This window comes from Podarcis bocagei (assembly GCF_964188305.1).
Source record: "Podarcis bocagei genome assembly, chromosome: 5".
Lineage (NCBI taxonomy): Eukaryota > Metazoa > Chordata > Lepidosauria > Squamata > Lacertidae > Podarcis > Podarcis bocagei.
The window spans coordinates 91,885,493-91,904,676 of NC_138129.1; the positions used below are offsets into that span (position 1 = coordinate 91,885,493).

Here is a 19,184-nt window from a genome sequence, read left to right on the forward strand (position 1 = left end):
AACCTGAAGCATCGCTTTAGCTAATGGGGCCTCCTGCTGCTGCTGCCGCGCCGCCGGAGCCCAATTTCTGTTCTTAACCTGAAGCACTATTTCTGGGTTAGTGGAGTCTGTAACCTGAAGCGAGGTACCACTGTACGGTGAACCCTTGAGTTACAAAGCGCTCTGGATATGTAACTTTCGGGTTGCGAACACTGCAAACCCGGAAGTGTATACTTCCGGGTTTCGCCACATGCGCAGAAACGCTCTTATCGCACATGCGCAGAAGCGGCGCCTCCAGTTACAGACCTTTCAGGTTAAGTACGGACCCCTGGAACGAATTTAATTCGTATCCAGAGGGTCCACTTAATTGTTATCACTTTAACCCCAAGTCCCCTGCGGATTGGTTTGGTGTGTGTCTCTGGAGAACACCCCTATTGCTGCAACTGGGGAGATGATTCCGTCTGGAAGGCAGAATTGACGTACCGACGGGATGGTCGTAATAGCACATTGAATTCCTCCAGTTTATTTGCAGCCTTGTGCATGTGTGTCTGCTTTCACAGATGCTTACTCGCAGGTAGTACGCATAGGGTAGCAGCATGGGGTTGTTGTTTGTATAGGATTACAACCTCAAAAAGGCTTTGCATCAAGTAATATTACACTTGGTTCCACTTACAATTGCAAATTCTCCTCTTCAGCCACAGAAACAGCAAAAATGATTCCTAATGGCTACTTGATGTTCGAAGATGAAAACTTCATCGAGTCGTCCGTTGCCAAGCTAAATGCTTTGCGAAAAAGTGGCCAGTTCTGTGATGTTAGACTCCAGGTAACTTAACAGCGTGACAACTGGGTGTTATGTTTTGAGTTTGGAATTGGGGGAAGGGGGATTGATGGTGTTAATTAATTTCTCAATTAATTTCTCCGCCCTACACATTCTGAAAACTCATTACACCATTAGATGGAATTCTTTTGAAGTCTCCTTTTAAAATTATGAGCCTGATCCAGCCAAAACTAAGCATTCTAACTGAAATCAGTGGTAGAAATGTGCTTACCTTATTTAAATCCACGAGACTAGAAACTGGGTCATGAGCAAAAGCAGTTGGTAAAAAGAGGCCATCTGTAGTTAATCATTACAGCTCTGAAATCCATTCAATTATTGGTTCCCGATTGATTGACCCCCCCAAGGGATCTGTGGCACCATTCACATAACAAAAACTTTCAAAAAAAAAGGTGGTCCATGGCTTGTTTTTTGAAAAACGGGGTCTGAAGTACTTAGCTAATTGGGAGCCACTGCAATAAATCCACTGATTTTCAGTGGTTTTCTATTCTGTAAGATGTAACATTGCATATCATCTGTTAGGCTGAACTATTTAGGTTTAACACAAGTCTTTCTCTTATTTTAATACAGGTCTGTGGGTATGAGATGTTGGCACACAGAGCGGTTCTAGCTTGCTGCAGTCCTTACCTGTTTGAAATCTTCAATAGCGACAGCGACTCTCACGGAGTTTCCCATGTAAAGTTTGACGATCTTCATCCAGAAGCTGTTGAAGTCCTGTTAAACTATGCCTACACTGCCCAGTAAGTGACTTGGTTTATTGTTCTACAGATGATAGGCATTTTTATCTTACGCTCTCTGTTAAGAACAAATTCTAAAATAACCATATAACTTTAATAGATTGAAAGCTGATAAAGAACTGGTCAAAGATGTCTACTCTGCAGCCAAGAAACTGAAGATGGAGAGAGTCAAGCAGGTATAAATTTTGGACACTTAAGAAACCAAAGTTTCTGTGACCCTAGTTGGAGGAAGAGCTCTATCGTTAATCTTAATGAGCAACTCAAGGATTTGAATAGGCATATTGATTAATACGCCTGCATTTTTACCACAAAAAAGCCATGTTCATCTTGAAAACATTTCATTTATTGATTAGGATCAATGATGATGATGAAATAGAGCCTAAGGATTTCATTTGATTAATTGTTGGTCCGCTATATGGATTTGGGGACAGTTTCGTAAAATACATTTGTTTGCTGATGTCGGCAGTTCTGGCAGTGCACTTGCACAGATTAATGTGTGAAGCGAGCAATCAAATATAGATGGCCTCAGTTCCTTTAATTGTAGCAGACAGTGACGGCGTGCTGCTTTTGCATAAACGGCAGCAAAGCCGTGATGCTTGCAGATAATGCATATCCTGGCTTATTTAAAATATTTACAGCAAAATATAAAATAAAAGGCTGATTATATTTGGTCCCGTTTTCCTAGAAGAAAAAACAGGCAGCGCCACTCCCATTTCTGCAGCTCAGTTTAGCATTATCGCTGCTGGATAGTACCAGCAAAGGCATTTGAGAAAAGTCTGATTAACAGTAATGCCGTTTGTCTTAAATTAAGAGCAGCAATACGTTAAAGGCAAGAGAAGATGTAAAATTGATTTGCTGAAATGGGTGCCATGGCAGGTTGGTGGGGTATAAGAAGTGAGAAACAGAAAGTGCCCCAGAAGTGTACTGAACCTCTTTTTTAAAAAAATAACATAATTGTATGCCTTTCTAAAAGGTTTGTGGAGATTATTTGCTCTCCAGAATGAGCGTCGAAAGCTGCATCTCCTATCGGAACTTTGCAAGCACCATGGGCGATTCGCGTTTACTGAGCAAGATTGATAGTTACCTTCAGGAGCACTTGTTACAGATCTCTGACCAGGAGGAATTTCTCAAACTGCCACGTTTAAAGGTGAGCAATCTTATGCTCCTTTCTGTTTCACAGTAAAAAATTGAAGTTAGTCCTGTCACATTTTTAATTTACTGTATTTTTTGCTCCATAGGGCGCACCTAGTTTTTAGGGGGGGAAATCAAGAAAAAAAATCTTCCATCCTGCTGATTGTCTTGGCTTCCTCTTTAGCCGCGCGCAGCCTCTCCAGCCGGGAGAGGCTGTGCGCGGCTTTGGCAGAATGGATCCCGCTTGCTGTCTTGGCTACGTTTTTAGCTGCGAGGCTGGGGCAGGGGAAGCCCGAGCTTCCCCCAGCCCCCAGAACAGGCAGCTATCCGCAAGCCTTCCAAGCGCAGCGGGAATGTCTACTGCACTCCGAAGGCTTGCAGATAGTTGCCTGAAGCCCCGGGAGCGCAGCCTTTGAAGCCTCCGCAGAGCAGTGGGGTGAAGGCACCCCGCTGCCCTGCGGAGGCTTTGCGCAGCCATTCCCAAGCTAGAACAGCGAGACAGAGTGCTGCGCAGCGCTCCGTCTCCCTGTTCTGGCTTTGGGCTTAGCCTGCATTCGCTCTATAGGACACACACACATTTCCCCTTAATTTTTGGAGGGGGGAAAGTGCTTCCTATAGAGCGAAAAATACGGTAATTCCTCCCCTCGCCCCATTCCAAGCCCCCTCTCAGTTGTGTCCAGAATTGCAGCCCTTTTACTTCGTTCCATAGAGGAGGGATTCTCAAGTTTTCTACTCCCAGCACCCACTTGAGATGGCTGAAAATTATCAAAGCCCATCAGTCAAAAAATGGCAGTGGGTGGAGGCAGTGTTTGTTGCAGTCAGCTGGCAAGCACTGACATCTTCTAGAGATACCTAATCAATCTTGGGGAATTGCTGCGTTCTTTTACCACAGCGTTTTCCTTGTGGCAAGGAGTTCCTTAGCTCAGCTTTCCCAAAGCAAAGTGTAGACCAGGGGTCAGCAACCTTTTTTCAGCCAGGGGTCGGTCCACCGTCCCTCAGACCATGTGGTGGGCCGGACTGTATTGGGGGTGTGGGTGAATGAATTCCTATGCCCCACAAATCACCCAGAGATGCATTTCAAATACAGTGGTACCTCTGGTTACATACGCTTCAGGTTAAATATGCTTCAAGTTACTGCCTCAGCTAACCCAGAAATAGTGCTTCAGGTTAAGAACTTTGCTTCAGGATGAGAACAGAAATCGTGCTCCGGCGGTGCGGCAGCAGCAGGAGGCCCCATTAGCTAAAGTGGTGCTTCACGTTAAGAACAGTTTCAGGTTAAGAACAGACCTCTGGAACGAATTAAGTACTTAACCCAAGGTACCACTGTAAAAGCACACATTCTACTCATGTAAAAACACCAGGCAGGCCCCACAAATAACCCAGAGGTTATTTTAAATAAAAGGACACATTCTACTCATGTAAAAACACGCTGATTCCCGGACTGTCCGCGGACCGGATTGAGAAGGCAATCGGGCCGCATCAGGCCCCCGGGCCTTAGGTTGCCTACCCCTGGTGTAGATGTTTGCTCTGGAGGTCCTGTGACAGAATTAGTTGACCTGGCAGCTCTTAAAAGTGGAGAAGGCTTTTTTCTGTAACATTTCCCCCTTCCCACCTCCCATTCTTCCACCCTCAGCTTGTACCATATTCCCTACCCTCATTTGCCGGATCATCACCTTGTGGTGAGTGGGCCTGCACATTCCTGTGATCCTTGTGACCAAACAAAAAAACAAACCAGCGGACCTGATGGGATACCTGCTGAAGTCTTCCAAGTGGGCAGAATTGAACATACACAACAATGTCACAAGCTTGACAAAAAAATCTGGGAGAGATAGGAGATTCCAGCAGACTTCAGGGATGCCAAAATCATCAATCCCCCCCCCCTTTTTTTTAAAATGGTGATAGAACGGACTGCAGAAATTATCGAGACATCTCTTTATTAGCTGTGGCCGGCAAAATTCTTGCAAGGATTTTAGCAAACCTTCTCCTAATTATATCAGAGGATATCCTTCCTGAATCCCAAAAGTATTTTCGACTTTCTAGGGGACAGTGGATATGATTTTGACTGCTCAACAACTTTAAGAAAAATGCAGAGAGCAAAACCAAACCCTGTGTATGGTGTTTATTGACCTGAGGTCTTTGACACTGCCCTGTGGACTATCTTCTGAAAATCCAGCATCGCTTGAGCTCTGCAAGTGCTGCTTTCTCCCAACTGAAGTGCCAAGAGTTTGAGGACTAGGAGATTCACAGGGAAAGCAAAATCTTCGTTTACAAAGCTATTATACTACCAACTTTACAGAACGCTTGTGAAACATGGGCCACTTATAAACTATATCCAAATCCTTGAGAGATTCCATCAACGGTGTCTCCGAAAATTTTTACGCATCATTTGGGAAGACAGGTGTACTAATGCCAGTGTACTGGAAGAAGCAAAGATCCCCAGTGTCGAAGCAGTGATTCTTCAACATCAACTTCGTTGGACTGGTCATGTTGTTCGGATGCCTGATGATCGTCTTCCAAAGCAACTTCTCTATTCCCAGTTTAAGAATGGAAAGCGAAATACTGGTGGTCAACAAAAGAGGTTTAGAGACGCTCCCAAGGCAAATCTTTTAGAAATGTCATATAATCACTGATAACAGGGAAACACTGGCCCGTGAGTGCTCCAGTTGAAGACAGCCTTTACCAAAGATGTCGTGGACTTCGAAGAAGCACAAACTCAGGACGAAAGGGAGAAATGTGCTAAGAGGAAGGCACGTTTGGCAAACCCTCACCGTGATCAACTCCTGCCCGGAAATCTATGTCCCCACTGTGGAAGGACATGTGGATCCAGAATTGTCTTCCACAATCACTTATGGACTCATGGTTGAAACCATGTTCACGGGAGACAATCTTATTCTGCTACAAGTGATCGTCAAAGAAGGAGAAGATATTCCCTACCCCTAAACTTACCCTACCCCACTTTTTTCCATCCCTCCACCTTAGTTTTACGCTCTTTCCCCCCTCCTATAGTAGCTTTCCTCTCTCTCCCTTTCTGTTCCCAATGAATTACCATGAACCTTTTATCTCGCTTTCTGGTTTCCTTCAATACCACCTCTGGCCCTTTGACCTTGCCTGCGCTCGCCCCGCCAGACCTCTGTCTCCTGGCCACTTTCGCTTAACACGAATGGAGTTGCTGGTCCTGGCATGGGTTCAGCCAAAATGCCATGGGCAGCTAGAGCATGCATAGGCAAACTCCGGCCCTCTGGATGTTTTTTGTTTGTTTGTTTGTTTTTGAGACTACAATTCCCATCATCCCTGACCACTGGTCCTGTTAGCTAGGAATGATGGGAATTGTAGTCCCAGACATCCGGAGGGCCGGAGTTTGCCTATGCCTGAGCTAGAGGATGAGGAGGAGGTACTGGGCAGGTTGTGGCACTGAGATGCACCTGGAAGTGTCACAAGGCCCTCTGGTGAACCCACGGTTTGAGAAATACTGCCATAGAACTTAATGGGAACCACTGGCAGTCGAGACTGCTCCTGTCTGCGTAGCCCCAAGCAGGAGATTCTGTTTGTTTGTTACACCTTGATATTTTACATCCTCCATTCTGGATTTGTTGTTGTTATATATTGTTGTTATTATTATTAATGTCATTCATAAAGCCAAAACAAACTGTCAAAGCAGTTTGCATTAATTATACCTCTGGAAAGTTCTATGTTGGTATAATGATGTTTGAGATTTTATTTAATCTTGTGTAGGCAAGCCTTTTAGGTCTTTTATCTCTCTTAGCCGCTAAACCCTTTTGTTTTTTATTCCAGCTGGAGGTCATGCTTGAAGACAATGTTAGCTTGCCCAGCAATGGCAAATTATACACAAAGGTAATCAACTGGGTGCAGCGAAGCATCTGGGAGAACGGAGACAGTCTGGGAGATCTGATGGAAGAGGTTAGTCTTTTAAAAACGAGCTTCGGCAGCCTTTAACAATTAAGCTTTTCTGAAATTAAGGATGATCCTTTTTCTTTTCTTTTTTTCTTTAAAAAAAAACCTATTTGAAAAATTTAAATCTTACTGTAGGTGTCCCTAAGCTGAGAAACTTAGGGGGGTTTCCAGGTGAGCTGCATAAACTGTTTGATCTGGTTTTTCTGTTTCTGTTTTTTACTCTTTTAACAACTTCACTCTGGTGGAAACGGGGAGGTGGTTTTAAGGCTCACTGTATGTCCTTAATGTGCTCCTTTTTGCAGGGTTTTTGCTTAAAGAGAGACAGTAGGTAAAAGCTTCTAATGGTTGTTCCTCCCCATTGATTTATCTCCCCATAGGTTTATTAACAAAACTAGGATACTCAGCGCTGAAGAAACATAGAAGAAACTTCAAGTGTAAAGAAGCAGCAGTCGTGCCCCAGTTCTCCTAAGAAAATCCGCTGTGGGCAAAAAACGATGATGATGATTAATGGTGTTTACTTCTTTACAGGATATCTTAACTTTTGACAAAACTTGTGTAATTAAATAGCCTTTCTCACATACCCAGCAGTCAGTGTAGTCTCAATCAGAAATACCAGCGTCTTGAGAATCGCTGCTGGAGATAATATAAATTTTGAATTGTTTGCAAAAATATAACCTAGCTTGCCATCAAACGAGCAACCTTTGAGAATGGTTATGTTTGCTTTATTCTGCCCTTCCTTAGAAGCCCAGTCAAAGAGTCTTAGATTCCCCTTAAAGTTCTCGTATTTAGTAATGGGCAGTAGACTTTCCTAAATGGAAAATCAGCCTCACTGGGTCGTACCCAGCTAGGTGACATTGTGAGCTGGGCTACTCAAAAGTACAACTTAGCCGGATACAGCTCATCTTTAGGATGAACTCTTATATAATCCAATTGTGCTTGGTTTACATGCTTTATTCACATAACTGGACAAGGAGAAAATGTTTGTATTTTGCAAATAAGAAAAATGTGGGTTGCAGCAACAGCTTTTGTGTGTGTTTGAGATTGTCAACCTGTACAGTTTATTCTGCAAGATAATGTCCACCGTCACACATGTTAATGTTACGGCGCAGGGAAGCCAAGGCAGCTGAAGATTTCTTTTGAGCTGTGGAAGCGGGGATCCGTCATGCTGGAAGATCTGTCATCATGAGAGCAACTTCTTTTTTATTTTTTATTTTTTTTGCCATTCTGCTAGATGGAAAGAAGAGAACCTGACCGAGACGTGGAGCCCTTGCGGAGTCTTGTGTTCTATGTACCAATAGTTGAATTAGGCAATGGAGACTGTAGCCACATGGCTGTTCTGTTGTTTTTCAGGTTCAAACGTTGTACTACTCAGCCGATCACAAGCTGCTTGATGGAAACCTGCTAGAAGGACAGGCTGAGGTGTATGGCAGTGATGATGACCACATTCAGTTTGTGCAGGTACAAATTGCACATGGTCTGAGGTAACCTCAGGTAAAACTGGTTAGAGTAGTAAAAGGAAGAAATAACAGTCTCAGAACAGTAGCTGCCTTAGATGGCTCGTGTGGTCTAGTTCACGAGTGGCAAACATGGCCTTCCAGATGTTGCCAAATGCAGCTGCCCCCAGCCCATGCTAGCGTGGGCAGTGGGCAGGGACGGTGGGAGTTATAGCGCAGCAACATCTGTAGGGTCACAGGTTAGCCACCCCCAATTTAGTTCCTTCAAGCTGTAACGTAATACAGTCGTACCTTGGCTCCCCAACAAATCGGCTCCCAAACGATCAAAACCTGGAAGTGAGTTCCTTCCAGTAGCACCTTAAAGACCAACTAAGTTAGTTCTTGGTATGAGCTTTCGTGTGCATGCATACTTCTTCAGTTACACTCAGTGTGCATGCACACGAAAGCTCATACCAAGAACTAACTTAGTTGGTCTTTAAGGTGCTACTGGAAGGATTTTTTTTATTTTGACTATGACAGACCAACACGGCTACCTATCTGTAACTGGAAGTGAGTGTTTCGGTTTTTGAACGGTTTTCGGAAGCCAAACACTCCTGCAGCAAATTGAAAGACACGCTTTGGTTTCTGAAAGTTTTGGAAGTCGGACAGATTCCGTTCGACCTCCAAAGTACGACTGTAAATATGTTTTAGTACTGAAAGCACGGCCTAATGAACAAGAGCAGTTAATGGAATTTCATCTTAAAGCTTCTAGAATGTTGAGAAGGGAGTGCTAAAGATTGCAGGAGCTTGCAGATAGAGCTTAAGCGATCCGAGGCAAACAAGGAGCGCTGAATAAGTTTCTGGAAGCAAGAGCTTCGTAGCATAGAAGTGCAGGCGTTCAGTCGCAGCAGGTTATCCAGCACGTGACTAGGAGTAGCACGTCATGAAGTAGCCCTGGAGATTTCCTTTGGGAAACCTGCCATACAGGGCACAGGTCTGAACTGAGCAGAACCAATTTGTCTTTGCAAGAATAATGGCATACTTCAGGTAGCCTGCAAACCGCGGGAACATTTTGAATACTGTAGCGCACTGCATTAGTAACTTGGTGAAAATTTTACTCACTTTCTGGATGTGATAACTGCCACTGTTGCCATAATTCAATTTCAAAGCACATTTTCAAATGGGAGATTTGAGTTTCAGCAGCCTAAATGAGTCAAGATATTTGAACTAGAAACGAATCTGTGATGAAGCAGAGTTCAGTTCATTTTGCAACTTAATTGTAATTAGGTGGTGGCATCTGGAGTTGCAAAAAACAGAGAGGTGGTAATATTAGCCTTCTCTCAGCTGCTCATTTAATAGGTTTCTTAGCAGGAGTTGAGATTTGAAGAAGTTTAAATCTCCTAATACTTGGGAGCTGTTTAAAAAAAAGTCTGTACAGGTGTTGGTAGAACCTAGACGCAAATCAGACTTTCAGGGGTGAGCAAGAATTCTCAGACTTCAATTAAATGATTTGTCCCTTTAAACCCAAAGTGTTCAAATGGCAGCCATTGGGGGGGGGGGTCTGGCTAGTTACAGTAGACAAGTAGGTTGCTTAAGTGCAAGGCAGAGGCTGAGCCTAAGCCCAAATGTCAAACCCCATACTTGATTCCTAAATAACTGCAAAATGCCCATTTCCCAGAAGGAACACCCCCAAAGCATGTGTTGCAGACAGAACTTGCACCTCACTTAAAAAATGACAAAACCACATCCTGAAAACATGGGGATCCTTTTTCAGATGTAACTCACTGCCTTCCCCCAAAACCCTACAAGCTTATAAGGCAGCAATCAGTCTTCTTTTCTCTCCCCATTTTTGTTTAAAGAAGCAGCAGGCAGTTTCGACTGGGTTCACTGGAAAGCAAAAACGCCAACTGCAAAGTAGTTATGCTTTCCTTCTCTGAGAATGCCTCTGAGACCGTGTGGGATCCAGAAACATTCTGAGAAGAAAAAGAAGAAAAGATGGCGGAGTCTTAACTCCCAAAGGAAACAAATGAATTAAAATAAAAACATTCAGAGGAGCAGGGACACCAAGGGAGGTGTCTAAAGCCCATTTGGGAGAGAGAGGAGAGTGGAAATGAAGTATCTTAGACAAAAGGGGAAATGGCTTCAATAGAGGAAACGTGTAATTATTCTGAAACAACAGAGATGGGTTTCATAGACCCGAGGTGGGCAGAAGGTAGATTGGGATCTTCTCGTAGATCTCTGGGTGATCTGCAGGAGATTGGCAGAGCTTTCTGTCTTTAATTGTTTTAACAATAGCAATAACAAAACCCTTCCAATTTCAAGGAAGTTCAAATGAAGAAAGCTTAAGCGGAAGTGGATTTTTGCGTGAAAGGATACGGCTTTGTTTACTAATTTCTAGGCTCGGAATGTCCTCAAGACCAGGCACAATTTCTTTTTTAAAAAAACAACTAGCCATATGTAGATTTTGGGGTTCTAGTAAAAACAAATAGCTCCAGCAAGCTTGAATTGCATCCACCCCACTCCTTAAACCATAAGGCACCTGCAAATTAAAGATGATGGTTTGGTACAGATAGGAAAAATGGTGCTGAAAAAAGTAGACAACGTATATGTGATTTGGTAGAAAACCTTATGTAATACCTTGGATTTATACAATAAGTCTTCAGAGTTTTGCTGTGTAGGCTATGCACCCTTGAAACTTGCGTAGTAATAATAGGTAAAGGTACCCCTTACGGGCCAGTCGTGTCCGACTAAGGTTGTGCGCCCATCTCACTTAAGAGGCTGGGGGCCAGCGCTGTCCGGAGACACTTCCGGGTCATGTGGCCAGCGTGACGAAGCTGCTCCGGCGAGCCGGCACCAGCGCAGCACACGGAAACGCCGTTTTACCTTCCCGCTATAAAGCGGTACCTATTTATCTACTTGCACTTAGGGGTGCTTTCGAACTGCTAGGTGGGCAGGAGCTGGGACCGAACGACGGGAGCTCACCCCGCCGCGGGGATTCGAACCGCCGACCATGCGATCGGCAAGCCCTAGGCGCTGAGGTTTTACCCACAGCGCCACCCGCGTCCCATGGATAATAGGTACTTTGAAACAAAGTGAAGATTGTCCCATTAGAAAGCATAGCTTACGTGAAGCTAGGTCATTCATTTGATTCAGAAGCTAAGGACTGTGAGTTGAGTATTGGGATGAAATGGTTTTTGCGAGTAAGCGGGGCATTACGTGCTCCATCACGTTGCTGAGATTTTGATTCGTCAAGTTGGCTGTGCAGATGTTCTTATAAATGAGGCTGCACAGAGGTAAAAATAGAAAATAGTTCTGAAACAAAGGCAGATCAGGGTACGCTCTGTGGCCGGGTTTCTGTAGCTGGCTTTTGATTTTGCAGAAAAAGACCCCCCGTGAGAATGATCTCAAGCAGATAAATAGCAGTTCCTCTGGAAGTCTTTCTCCAAACGCAGCAGTGCAGAGTCCTAAACACGAGTGGAAAATTGTTGCTTCAGAAAAGACCTCAAGTAAGCATAACTTTGTTCCTGGGGATGTTATTTTTAAACCACTGTGCACCCATGCTTAAATATAGAGGTTGCGGGAGGCAGTGCCATTTTTTGCAATTACGTAAATAATGAGAGCCAGTGTGCTGTAGCGGTTAAGAGCGGTGGACTCGTAATCTGGGGAACCGGGTTTGATTCCCTGCTCCTCCACATGCAGCTGCTGGATGACCTTGGGCCAGTCACACTTCTCTGAAGTCTCTCAGCCCCACTCACCTCACAGAGTGTTTGTTGTGGGGGAGGAAGGGAAAGGAGATTGTTAGCCGCTTTGAGACTCCTTAAAGGGAGTGAAAGGCGAGATATCAAATCCAAACTCTTCTTCTTCTAAATGCAGTCTTCTTTTCTCGCCTTCAAATATTGGGGGAAAGCTGAAATTCCAGCCTACCTAGAGGGTAACGGTATGGCTTTAGTGCAGGCTTCCTGAACCTCGGCCCCACAGGTGCTTTTGGCCTACAACTCCCATGATCCCTAGCTAGCAGGACCAGTGGTCAGGGATGCTGGGAACCGTAGTCTCAAAACATCTGGAGGGCCGAGGTTGAAGAAGCCAGCTTTAGTGGAAGAAAATGTGTTCATATTTTGGAATTAAATGTACTCTTTCCCTCCCCTTGCCCCCCCCCCCAGATAATACCTACCTGTGTCTCGCTGTTCTGGATGGCGTGTTTTGTGTGATTTTCCTTCACGGGCGTAACAGTCCCCAGAGCTCTCCGACCAGCACTCCACGGTTGATGAAAAGCTTGAGTTTCGAGATCCAGCCAGGCGACCTTATTGAAAAGCCCATGTCTCCAATGCAATATGCTAGATCTGGATTGGGAACGGCAGAGCTTGGCAACAAGCTCATAGCCGCAGGTAAGGAAAGCCTACAACAACAACAACAACAACAATAATAATAATAATTTATTATTTGTACCCCGCCCATCTGGCTGGGCTTCCCCAGCCACTCTGGGCGGCTTCCCCCCCAAAATATTAAAATACTCTAATATATCAAACATTAAAAGCTTCCCTGAAGAGGGCTGCCTTCAGATGTCTTCTAAAAGTCTGGTAGTTGTTGTTCTCTTTGACATCTGGTGGGAGGGCGTTCCACAGGGAGGGCGCCACCACCAAGAAGGCCCTTTGCCTGGTTCCCTGTAGCTTTGCTTCTCGCAGTGAGGGAACTGCCAGAAGGCCCTCGGAGCTGGACCTCAGTGTCCGGGTAGAACGATGGGGGTGGAGACGCTCCTTCAAGTATACAGGACCGAGGCCATTTAGGGCTTTAAAGGTCAGCACCAATACTTTGAATTGTGCTTGGAAACGTACTGGGAAACGTACTACAGTGGTACCCCGCAAGACGAACGCCTCGCGAGACGAAAAACTCGCAAAACGAAAGGTTTTTTCGTTTTCGAGTTGCCTCGCAAGACGAATTTCCCTATGGGCTTGCTTCGCAAAACGAAGCTTGCCCCGGGGACAGCGGGTCTTCTCTTTTGAAGCAAGGGGCGGCCGGGAGATCGCTTCTCCCCACAGCCCCTTGCTTCAAAAGAGGTCCGGGGGCAGCGGGAAGCGCTCCCGCTGCCCCCGGACCTCTTTTGAAGCAAGCGGCTGCGCTTCTCCCCGCAGCCGCTTGCTTCAAAAGAGGTCCCGGACCTCTTTTGAAGCAAGCGGCTGCGGGGAGATCGCTTCTCCCCACCGCCCCTTGCTTCAAAAGAGGTCCGGGGGCAGCGGGAGCGCTTCCCGCTGCCCCCGGACCTCTTTTGAAGCAAGGGGCGGTGGGGAGAAGCGATCTCCCCGTGCTCCGAAGCCGGGCGGGGGGGTGGGAACACCTGCCCCAGCCACCCCGCTTCGGAACGCTGCTCCGAAGCGGGGTGGGGGGGGCAGGAGCACCTGCCCCAGCCGCCGGGCTTCGTAGCGCTGCTGCGAAGGCGGGGGGGTGGGAACACCTGCCCCAGGCACCCCGCTTCGGAACGCTGCTCCGAAGCGGGGTGGGGGGGCGGGAGCACCTGCCCCAGCCGCCGGGCTTCGTAGCGCTGCTGCGAAGCTGGGCGGGGGGGGTGGGAACACCTTCTGAAGGCGGGCGGGGGGCAAAAGTCTTTGTCCCCCCTGCCTGCCTTCCCAGGGGCTTTTAAATCGCCCCGGACAGCGGAGAAGTCCTCCGCTGTCCGGGGCGATTTTAAAATGCCGCCCGCCAGCATTTTAAGATCGCCCGGACAGCGGAGAAGTCCTCCGCTGTCCCAGGGTTTTTTAAAATGCTGGGGGTGAGAAGAAAAGCCCTTGTCACCCCCCCCCCCCAGCCTTCAGAAGAGGTCCGGGGACAGACTGTCCCCGGACCTGGTCGGAAGGCGGTTTCCCTAGGAACGCATTAATTGATTTTCAATGCATTCCTATGGGAAACCGTGCATCGCAAGACGAAAAAACCGCAAGACGAAGAGACTTGCGGAACGAATTAATTTCGTCTTGCGAGGCACCACTGTACTAGCGCTTCAAGCAATGTGGGCCTCTGCATTTTCTCATACTTGGGCAAACTGCCATGTGAAGTGTTTTGCGGAGTAATTGCTTGCTAAAATTGGTTTCACGAGGAGATTCTGTTATCTTAAATACCTCTTGCGTACTTTGCATTCCTGCTAGGTGGCTATAACAGAGAAGAATGTTTGCGCACCGTAGAATGTTACGACCCCCGAAAGGATTGCTGGACTTTCGTTGCACCGATGAGGACACCAAGAGCCCGGTTCCAGATGGCAGTTTTAATGGTATGTGTGTGGTGAACAGCCATGCCCTCTGGCACCAGAAGCTCTTGATTACATGCCAAATTCAAGTAAATTTGGTTAAAAACCAGATTTTTAAAAGAAGAAGAGTGCGGAAAGTTCAACATTTGCCAAAGTGCTCATCCAACAATATACAGTGGTACCTCGGGTTAAGTACTTAATTCGTTCCGGAGGTCCATTCTTAACCTGAAACTGTTCTTAACCTGAAGCACCACTTTAGCTAATGGGGCCTCCCGGTGCTGCAGCGCTGCTGGAGCACAATTTCTGTTCTCATCCTGAAGCAAAGTTCTTAACCCGAGTACTATTTCTGTTAGCGGAGTCTGTAACCTGAAGCGTATGTAACCCGAGGTACCACTGTAATAAAAAGAAATCCTACACACGCAAACACTAATAGATGAGTCTGATGTTACCCTCCACTGTAATGCTGCCGTATGATCTCAAAAACTTAAATGCCCAAAGCAAGGATAAATAAAAATGTATTTTTGGCACCTGATAACATGGACTGTGACGATTCCAGTGAGTTTCCCTGCAGAGCGCAGGTGAGGCACACACGAGAAAAAATTGACCCCATGGAACTTCACCTTGAAGTTTGTGCAAGGCCAAACAGCACCCCCATAGTGCCACTCTCTTGATGACAGTCCTCCCAAGTAGGATCAGAACCATTGCAAAACAGAGACGCCCAATCCCTGATACCATGGCCGAGGATGTCAAAAGCTGCCAAGTGATCACGGAGAATCAACAGGACCACACACTTCCTGTTCCTGCCAGAAGAGCTCATCGTACAGAGCAACCCAAGAATCTGATTTCCCCGATTTAAAATTTGTAGCAGTTCAGCACAAAGGTGATGGTCATTTGTTCCTCTGCACTTTCTGAAAGGACACACCTAGGTTCATAGTTGCCTGTAATGACGTGACAATTCCTTTTCTTGGAGGCTTTCCTTGTCTGATTTAGAAACTATTTGCTACTAACACACCAGGCCCAGGCATGCATGTTTAACCAAAACAATGTAATGGATCTTTGCTGTAATATTTATTGCTTCTTCAACTTAGGGGCAGCTGTATGTTGTTGGTGGGTCGAATGGCCATTCAGATGACTTGAGCTGCGGAGAAATGTATGACCCGGAGATTGATGATTGGACTCCCGTTCCAGAGCTGCGAACCAACCGTTGCAACGCAGGTAAGAGTCTACAATGCCCTATGAAGGTTATGATTTCTTTTTAAGCATTCAGGCAATTAAGTTGTTTCGTTCCTTTCTATCTCCCCACCATGGATTAACAGGTGTTTGTGCCCTGAATGGAAAGCTGTATATTGTTGGCGGCTCGGATCCTTACGGTCAGAAAGGATTGAAAAACTGTGATGTCTTCGATCCCATAGCAAAATCCTGGACAAGCTGTGCTTCACTTAACATCCGTAAGTCCGTGCTTTGATTTTTCAAGTTGGAAGGGTGGCGCTGCGGTCTAAATAACAGGTCGGCAGTTCAAATCTGCAAGGCGGGGTGAGCTCCTGTTGCTCTGTCCCAGATCCTGCCAACCTAGCAAGTTTGAAAACACACCAGCGCAAGTAGATAAATAGGTACCACTGTGGCGGGAAGGTAAACTGCACTTCCTTGCGCTCTGGTTTCTGTCATGGTGTCCCATTGTGCCAGAAGCAGCTTAGTCCTGCTGGCCACACGACCCGGAAAGCTGTCTGTGGACAAATGCTGGCTCCCTCAGCCTGAAAGCAAGATGAGCGCCGCAACCCCATAGTCGCCTTTGACTGGACTTAACGGTCCAGGGGTCCTTTCCCTTTCCCTTTAACCTTTAGAGGTTGGGATGGCTTTAAGAATTCAAGCTTTTTAGGAGACAAAAATTTCTTAGGGCAGCTTCAGCTGCAGTGTGCCACTGTTAGAGGTCTGCTACTGCTAGTTTTTAAATGAAATTTGGTGAGAATCAACCCCCTGACAGTTGGTAGAGCATGAGACTCATTAATCTCAGGGTTGTGGGTTAGAGCCCCACGTTGGGCAAAAGATTCCTGCATTGCAAGGGGTTGGGACTAGATGGCCCTTGTGGTCCCTTCTATCTCTATAATTCTATGATTTTGAGAGAGAAGTGGCATCCTTTGCTGCAGCAGTATTTAGTATTGAGGGTTGATGTTTTTCGCAGACTGCATTAGCGAGAGTGGCAACAAGTGGAATCACTTTCTGGGACCTTTTGGACTGACTTATTGGCAGTTGACTCCTGGCTGGCGTGAAAAATGTCCCCTACAGTTTTTTGTGATGCTGCTGCCATTAGAGAGCAGCTTAAAACCCCCTCCCCCGATTTGCAAGCTTCTGTTGGCTTTTCGTTTATAGGAAGACACCAGTCTGCTGTATGTGAGCTCGGCGGACATTTGTACATCATCGGAGGAGCTGAATCTTGGAACTGCCTTAACAGCGTGGAGCGTTACAACCCAGAAAACAATACCTGGACCCTGATTGCACCTATGAACGTGGCTAGGCGTGGTGCAGGTGTTGCCGTACTTGATGGTAAGTTTGTGTGAGTGGAGCTCCGCAATTCAGAGTAACCCCCTTTTGGTGGGGGGAGGATATAGACCTTGTGGCCAAGAAATGGGGCACAGCAAATCAGAATACATGACAGAGCAAGAGGGGTAATGGCTCTCTCGATGTTTGCAAGCTCAATTATACTGGCTGAAGATGTCTAGAGACTGATTGTGAACCATAAACCACCAGAATGCCTATATTACGCAAATCCAAAACGTAATAGGCCGTATAGTAACAATTGCAAAGTTATTTACTAGAACTACTTCTCAAAAATTAGATACCACTTTTCATAATGTCAAAATCAACATCGGGACAGAATATAATAAAAATGTAACTTTCCGGTTCACCACCAAGTCCAGTATGTACAAAAAACCCGGCTGAGCGTTACGAAGGTACAGTGCCACCTCTGGTTGCGGACGGAATCTGTTCCGGAGGTCTGGCCAGATCCCAAGGTTTTTGCAACCGGAGAGACTGCTTCTGCGCATGCAGCAGTAGAGTGCTTCTGCGCATGTGCGCACGGCAAAAACCCGGAAAAATACTTCCGCGTTTGCCGCTTACGCATCCCAAAGTTTTCGTAACCGGAGGTACCGCTGTATTCAGAAGAGCTGGAAAGTTGAAGTAGAATTTTATTGCTTGGCAAGGGGTTGGACTCGATGGCCCTTGTGGTCTTTTCCAACTCTATGATTCTATGATCATAATTCATTAATTTTTTGAAAGCTCAAGCATTATGTTTAACCTTGCTCGGTACGCAGTTAACCTTTCAGGTATAGCTTTTGTGCCCGGAACATGGTTTTTCCCTCTACACTTTACTGAAGATTGACTGCTATCCACTCTACAGGAAAACTCTTCGTTGGTGGCGGCTTCGATGGTTCACGTGCTGTCAGCTGCGTGGAGATGTATGACCCTGCCAAGAACGAGTGGAAGATGATGGGCAGCATGACCATCCCAAGAAGCAATGCCGGTTTTGCAGCCGTGGCCAACACCATCTATGCAGTGGGCGGCTTTGATGGCAATGAATTTCTGAACACAGTCGAAGTCTACAACCCAGAGTCAAATGAGTGGAGCCCATACACAAAGATCTACAAATTCTGATGGACAGGAGGAGTGTCTTTAAAACTAACAGGCTTAGTGATGTAATTGTCAGTAGAGGTACACATGTGAATAGGGGGCGGGGGGTGTTAAGTTGCCATCAGCAACACAAAAGCTTTTTGCATATTGCATACTATTAATATGCTGTACATATTTTTATTTTAGAAGACGTGCAGGGTGTTCTTTGTTTTAGGATTTGTTACTTTAGGCTGGAAGTTGATAATTCTGAGAGAATTAGAATGAAAGCTGATGGCATATCATTTCAAGAGCTTCCCCCAATGTTTGTTTTGCCAATTTGCACACACAAATACTTTAATCTTAGAATTTGTTTCTGGTACAAGCAGGAAATATAGCGAGTCTTCAATGTGAGCAATGCTTTTTAGGCCTTGTTCGGGTTTTTTGTTTAATCTTAACTGGGGAAATCTAATAAGCCTTATTTAAATAGATTTTGGCTTTATATAAAAGAAAGCTGACACACCTGCCAATTTGACTGCCTTTTATAACTTTTTATATATAAATATAGTCATAGCCAGTTGTTATATTCTGAAGTGACATGAAATAATATGTTGAAACAAAAAACTGAGTAAAATCTCAAAAGTTCATAAACTGAAGTGAAACATGTCATTTCTTCATGTGTGAGAGCCTTTCATTTTTGTTTTCCTGCTACATTGTATGAAATCCAAGTATGCAATATTGATTTTCATTGCCTTTGAGTGGAGTTTCTGAACGTGGCCATAGTGTAAGGAAGGGGGGGCGGGGAATCTGGTTCTGAAATTCAGCTGATTTAGAGGGGGTGCTTTTTCTGTATGGTTGTTAGGTTAAGCAGTTGTAATAAACATGCAAAGCTGCAAAACGCTAAAATTGTGTGGTGTGTTAGCAAAGTTACCTATCTGAAAATTATTGTATAAGTTTGTATCTTTCTACTGCAACCTAAAAAAACATGCTATAATTAAAAACTGTGCTTCATTTGTTTAACAATGGCTGTTTACTATCCTTGCATCGTGTTTTCTCCTAATGGTCTAGTTTGCCCAGTGCTCTTGATAGGGACATCCCTATCATCATTTTTCAGCTTAACAAATATATGCATCCAGTTACAGATAGGTAGCCGTGTTGGTCTGCCATAGTCAAAATAAAAAAATTCCTTCCAGTAGCACCTTAAAGACCAACTAAGTTAGTTCTTGGTATGAGCTTTCGTGTGCATGCACACTTCTTCAGATACACATGCACACGAAAGCTCATACCAAGAACTAACTTAGTTGGTCTTTAAGGTGCTACTGGAA

General features: G+C 45.5%; 1 protein-coding gene across 1 annotated transcript in view; it reads left to right on the plus strand.

The window, feature by feature from the left end:
- IVNS1ABP (influenza virus NS1A binding protein) overlaps positions 1-18,882 on the plus strand; it is a 30,335-nt gene extending 11,453 nt beyond the window's left edge. Inside the window, exons 3-15 of the mRNA XM_081194408.1 lie at positions 675-802; positions 1,385-1,554; positions 1,652-1,727; positions 2,525-2,698; positions 6,475-6,600; positions 7,945-8,052; positions 11,407-11,533; positions 12,188-12,412; positions 14,162-14,283; positions 15,348-15,474; positions 15,576-15,707; positions 16,627-16,800; positions 17,654-18,882. Of these exons, the coding sequence (XP_081050534.1) occupies positions 692-802; positions 1,385-1,554; positions 1,652-1,727; positions 2,525-2,698; positions 6,475-6,600; positions 7,945-8,052; positions 11,407-11,533; positions 12,188-12,412; positions 14,162-14,283; positions 15,348-15,474; positions 15,576-15,707; positions 16,627-16,800; positions 17,654-17,907 (1,926 nt within the window). The 5' untranslated portion in view covers positions 675-691 and the 3' untranslated portion in view covers positions 17,908-18,882. The remainder of the gene's footprint in view (positions 1-674; positions 803-1,384; positions 1,555-1,651; positions 1,728-2,524; positions 2,699-6,474; positions 6,601-7,944; positions 8,053-11,406; positions 11,534-12,187; positions 12,413-14,161; positions 14,284-15,347; positions 15,475-15,575; positions 15,708-16,626; positions 16,801-17,653) is intronic.
- Positions 18,883-19,184: the final 302 nt, after the last annotated feature.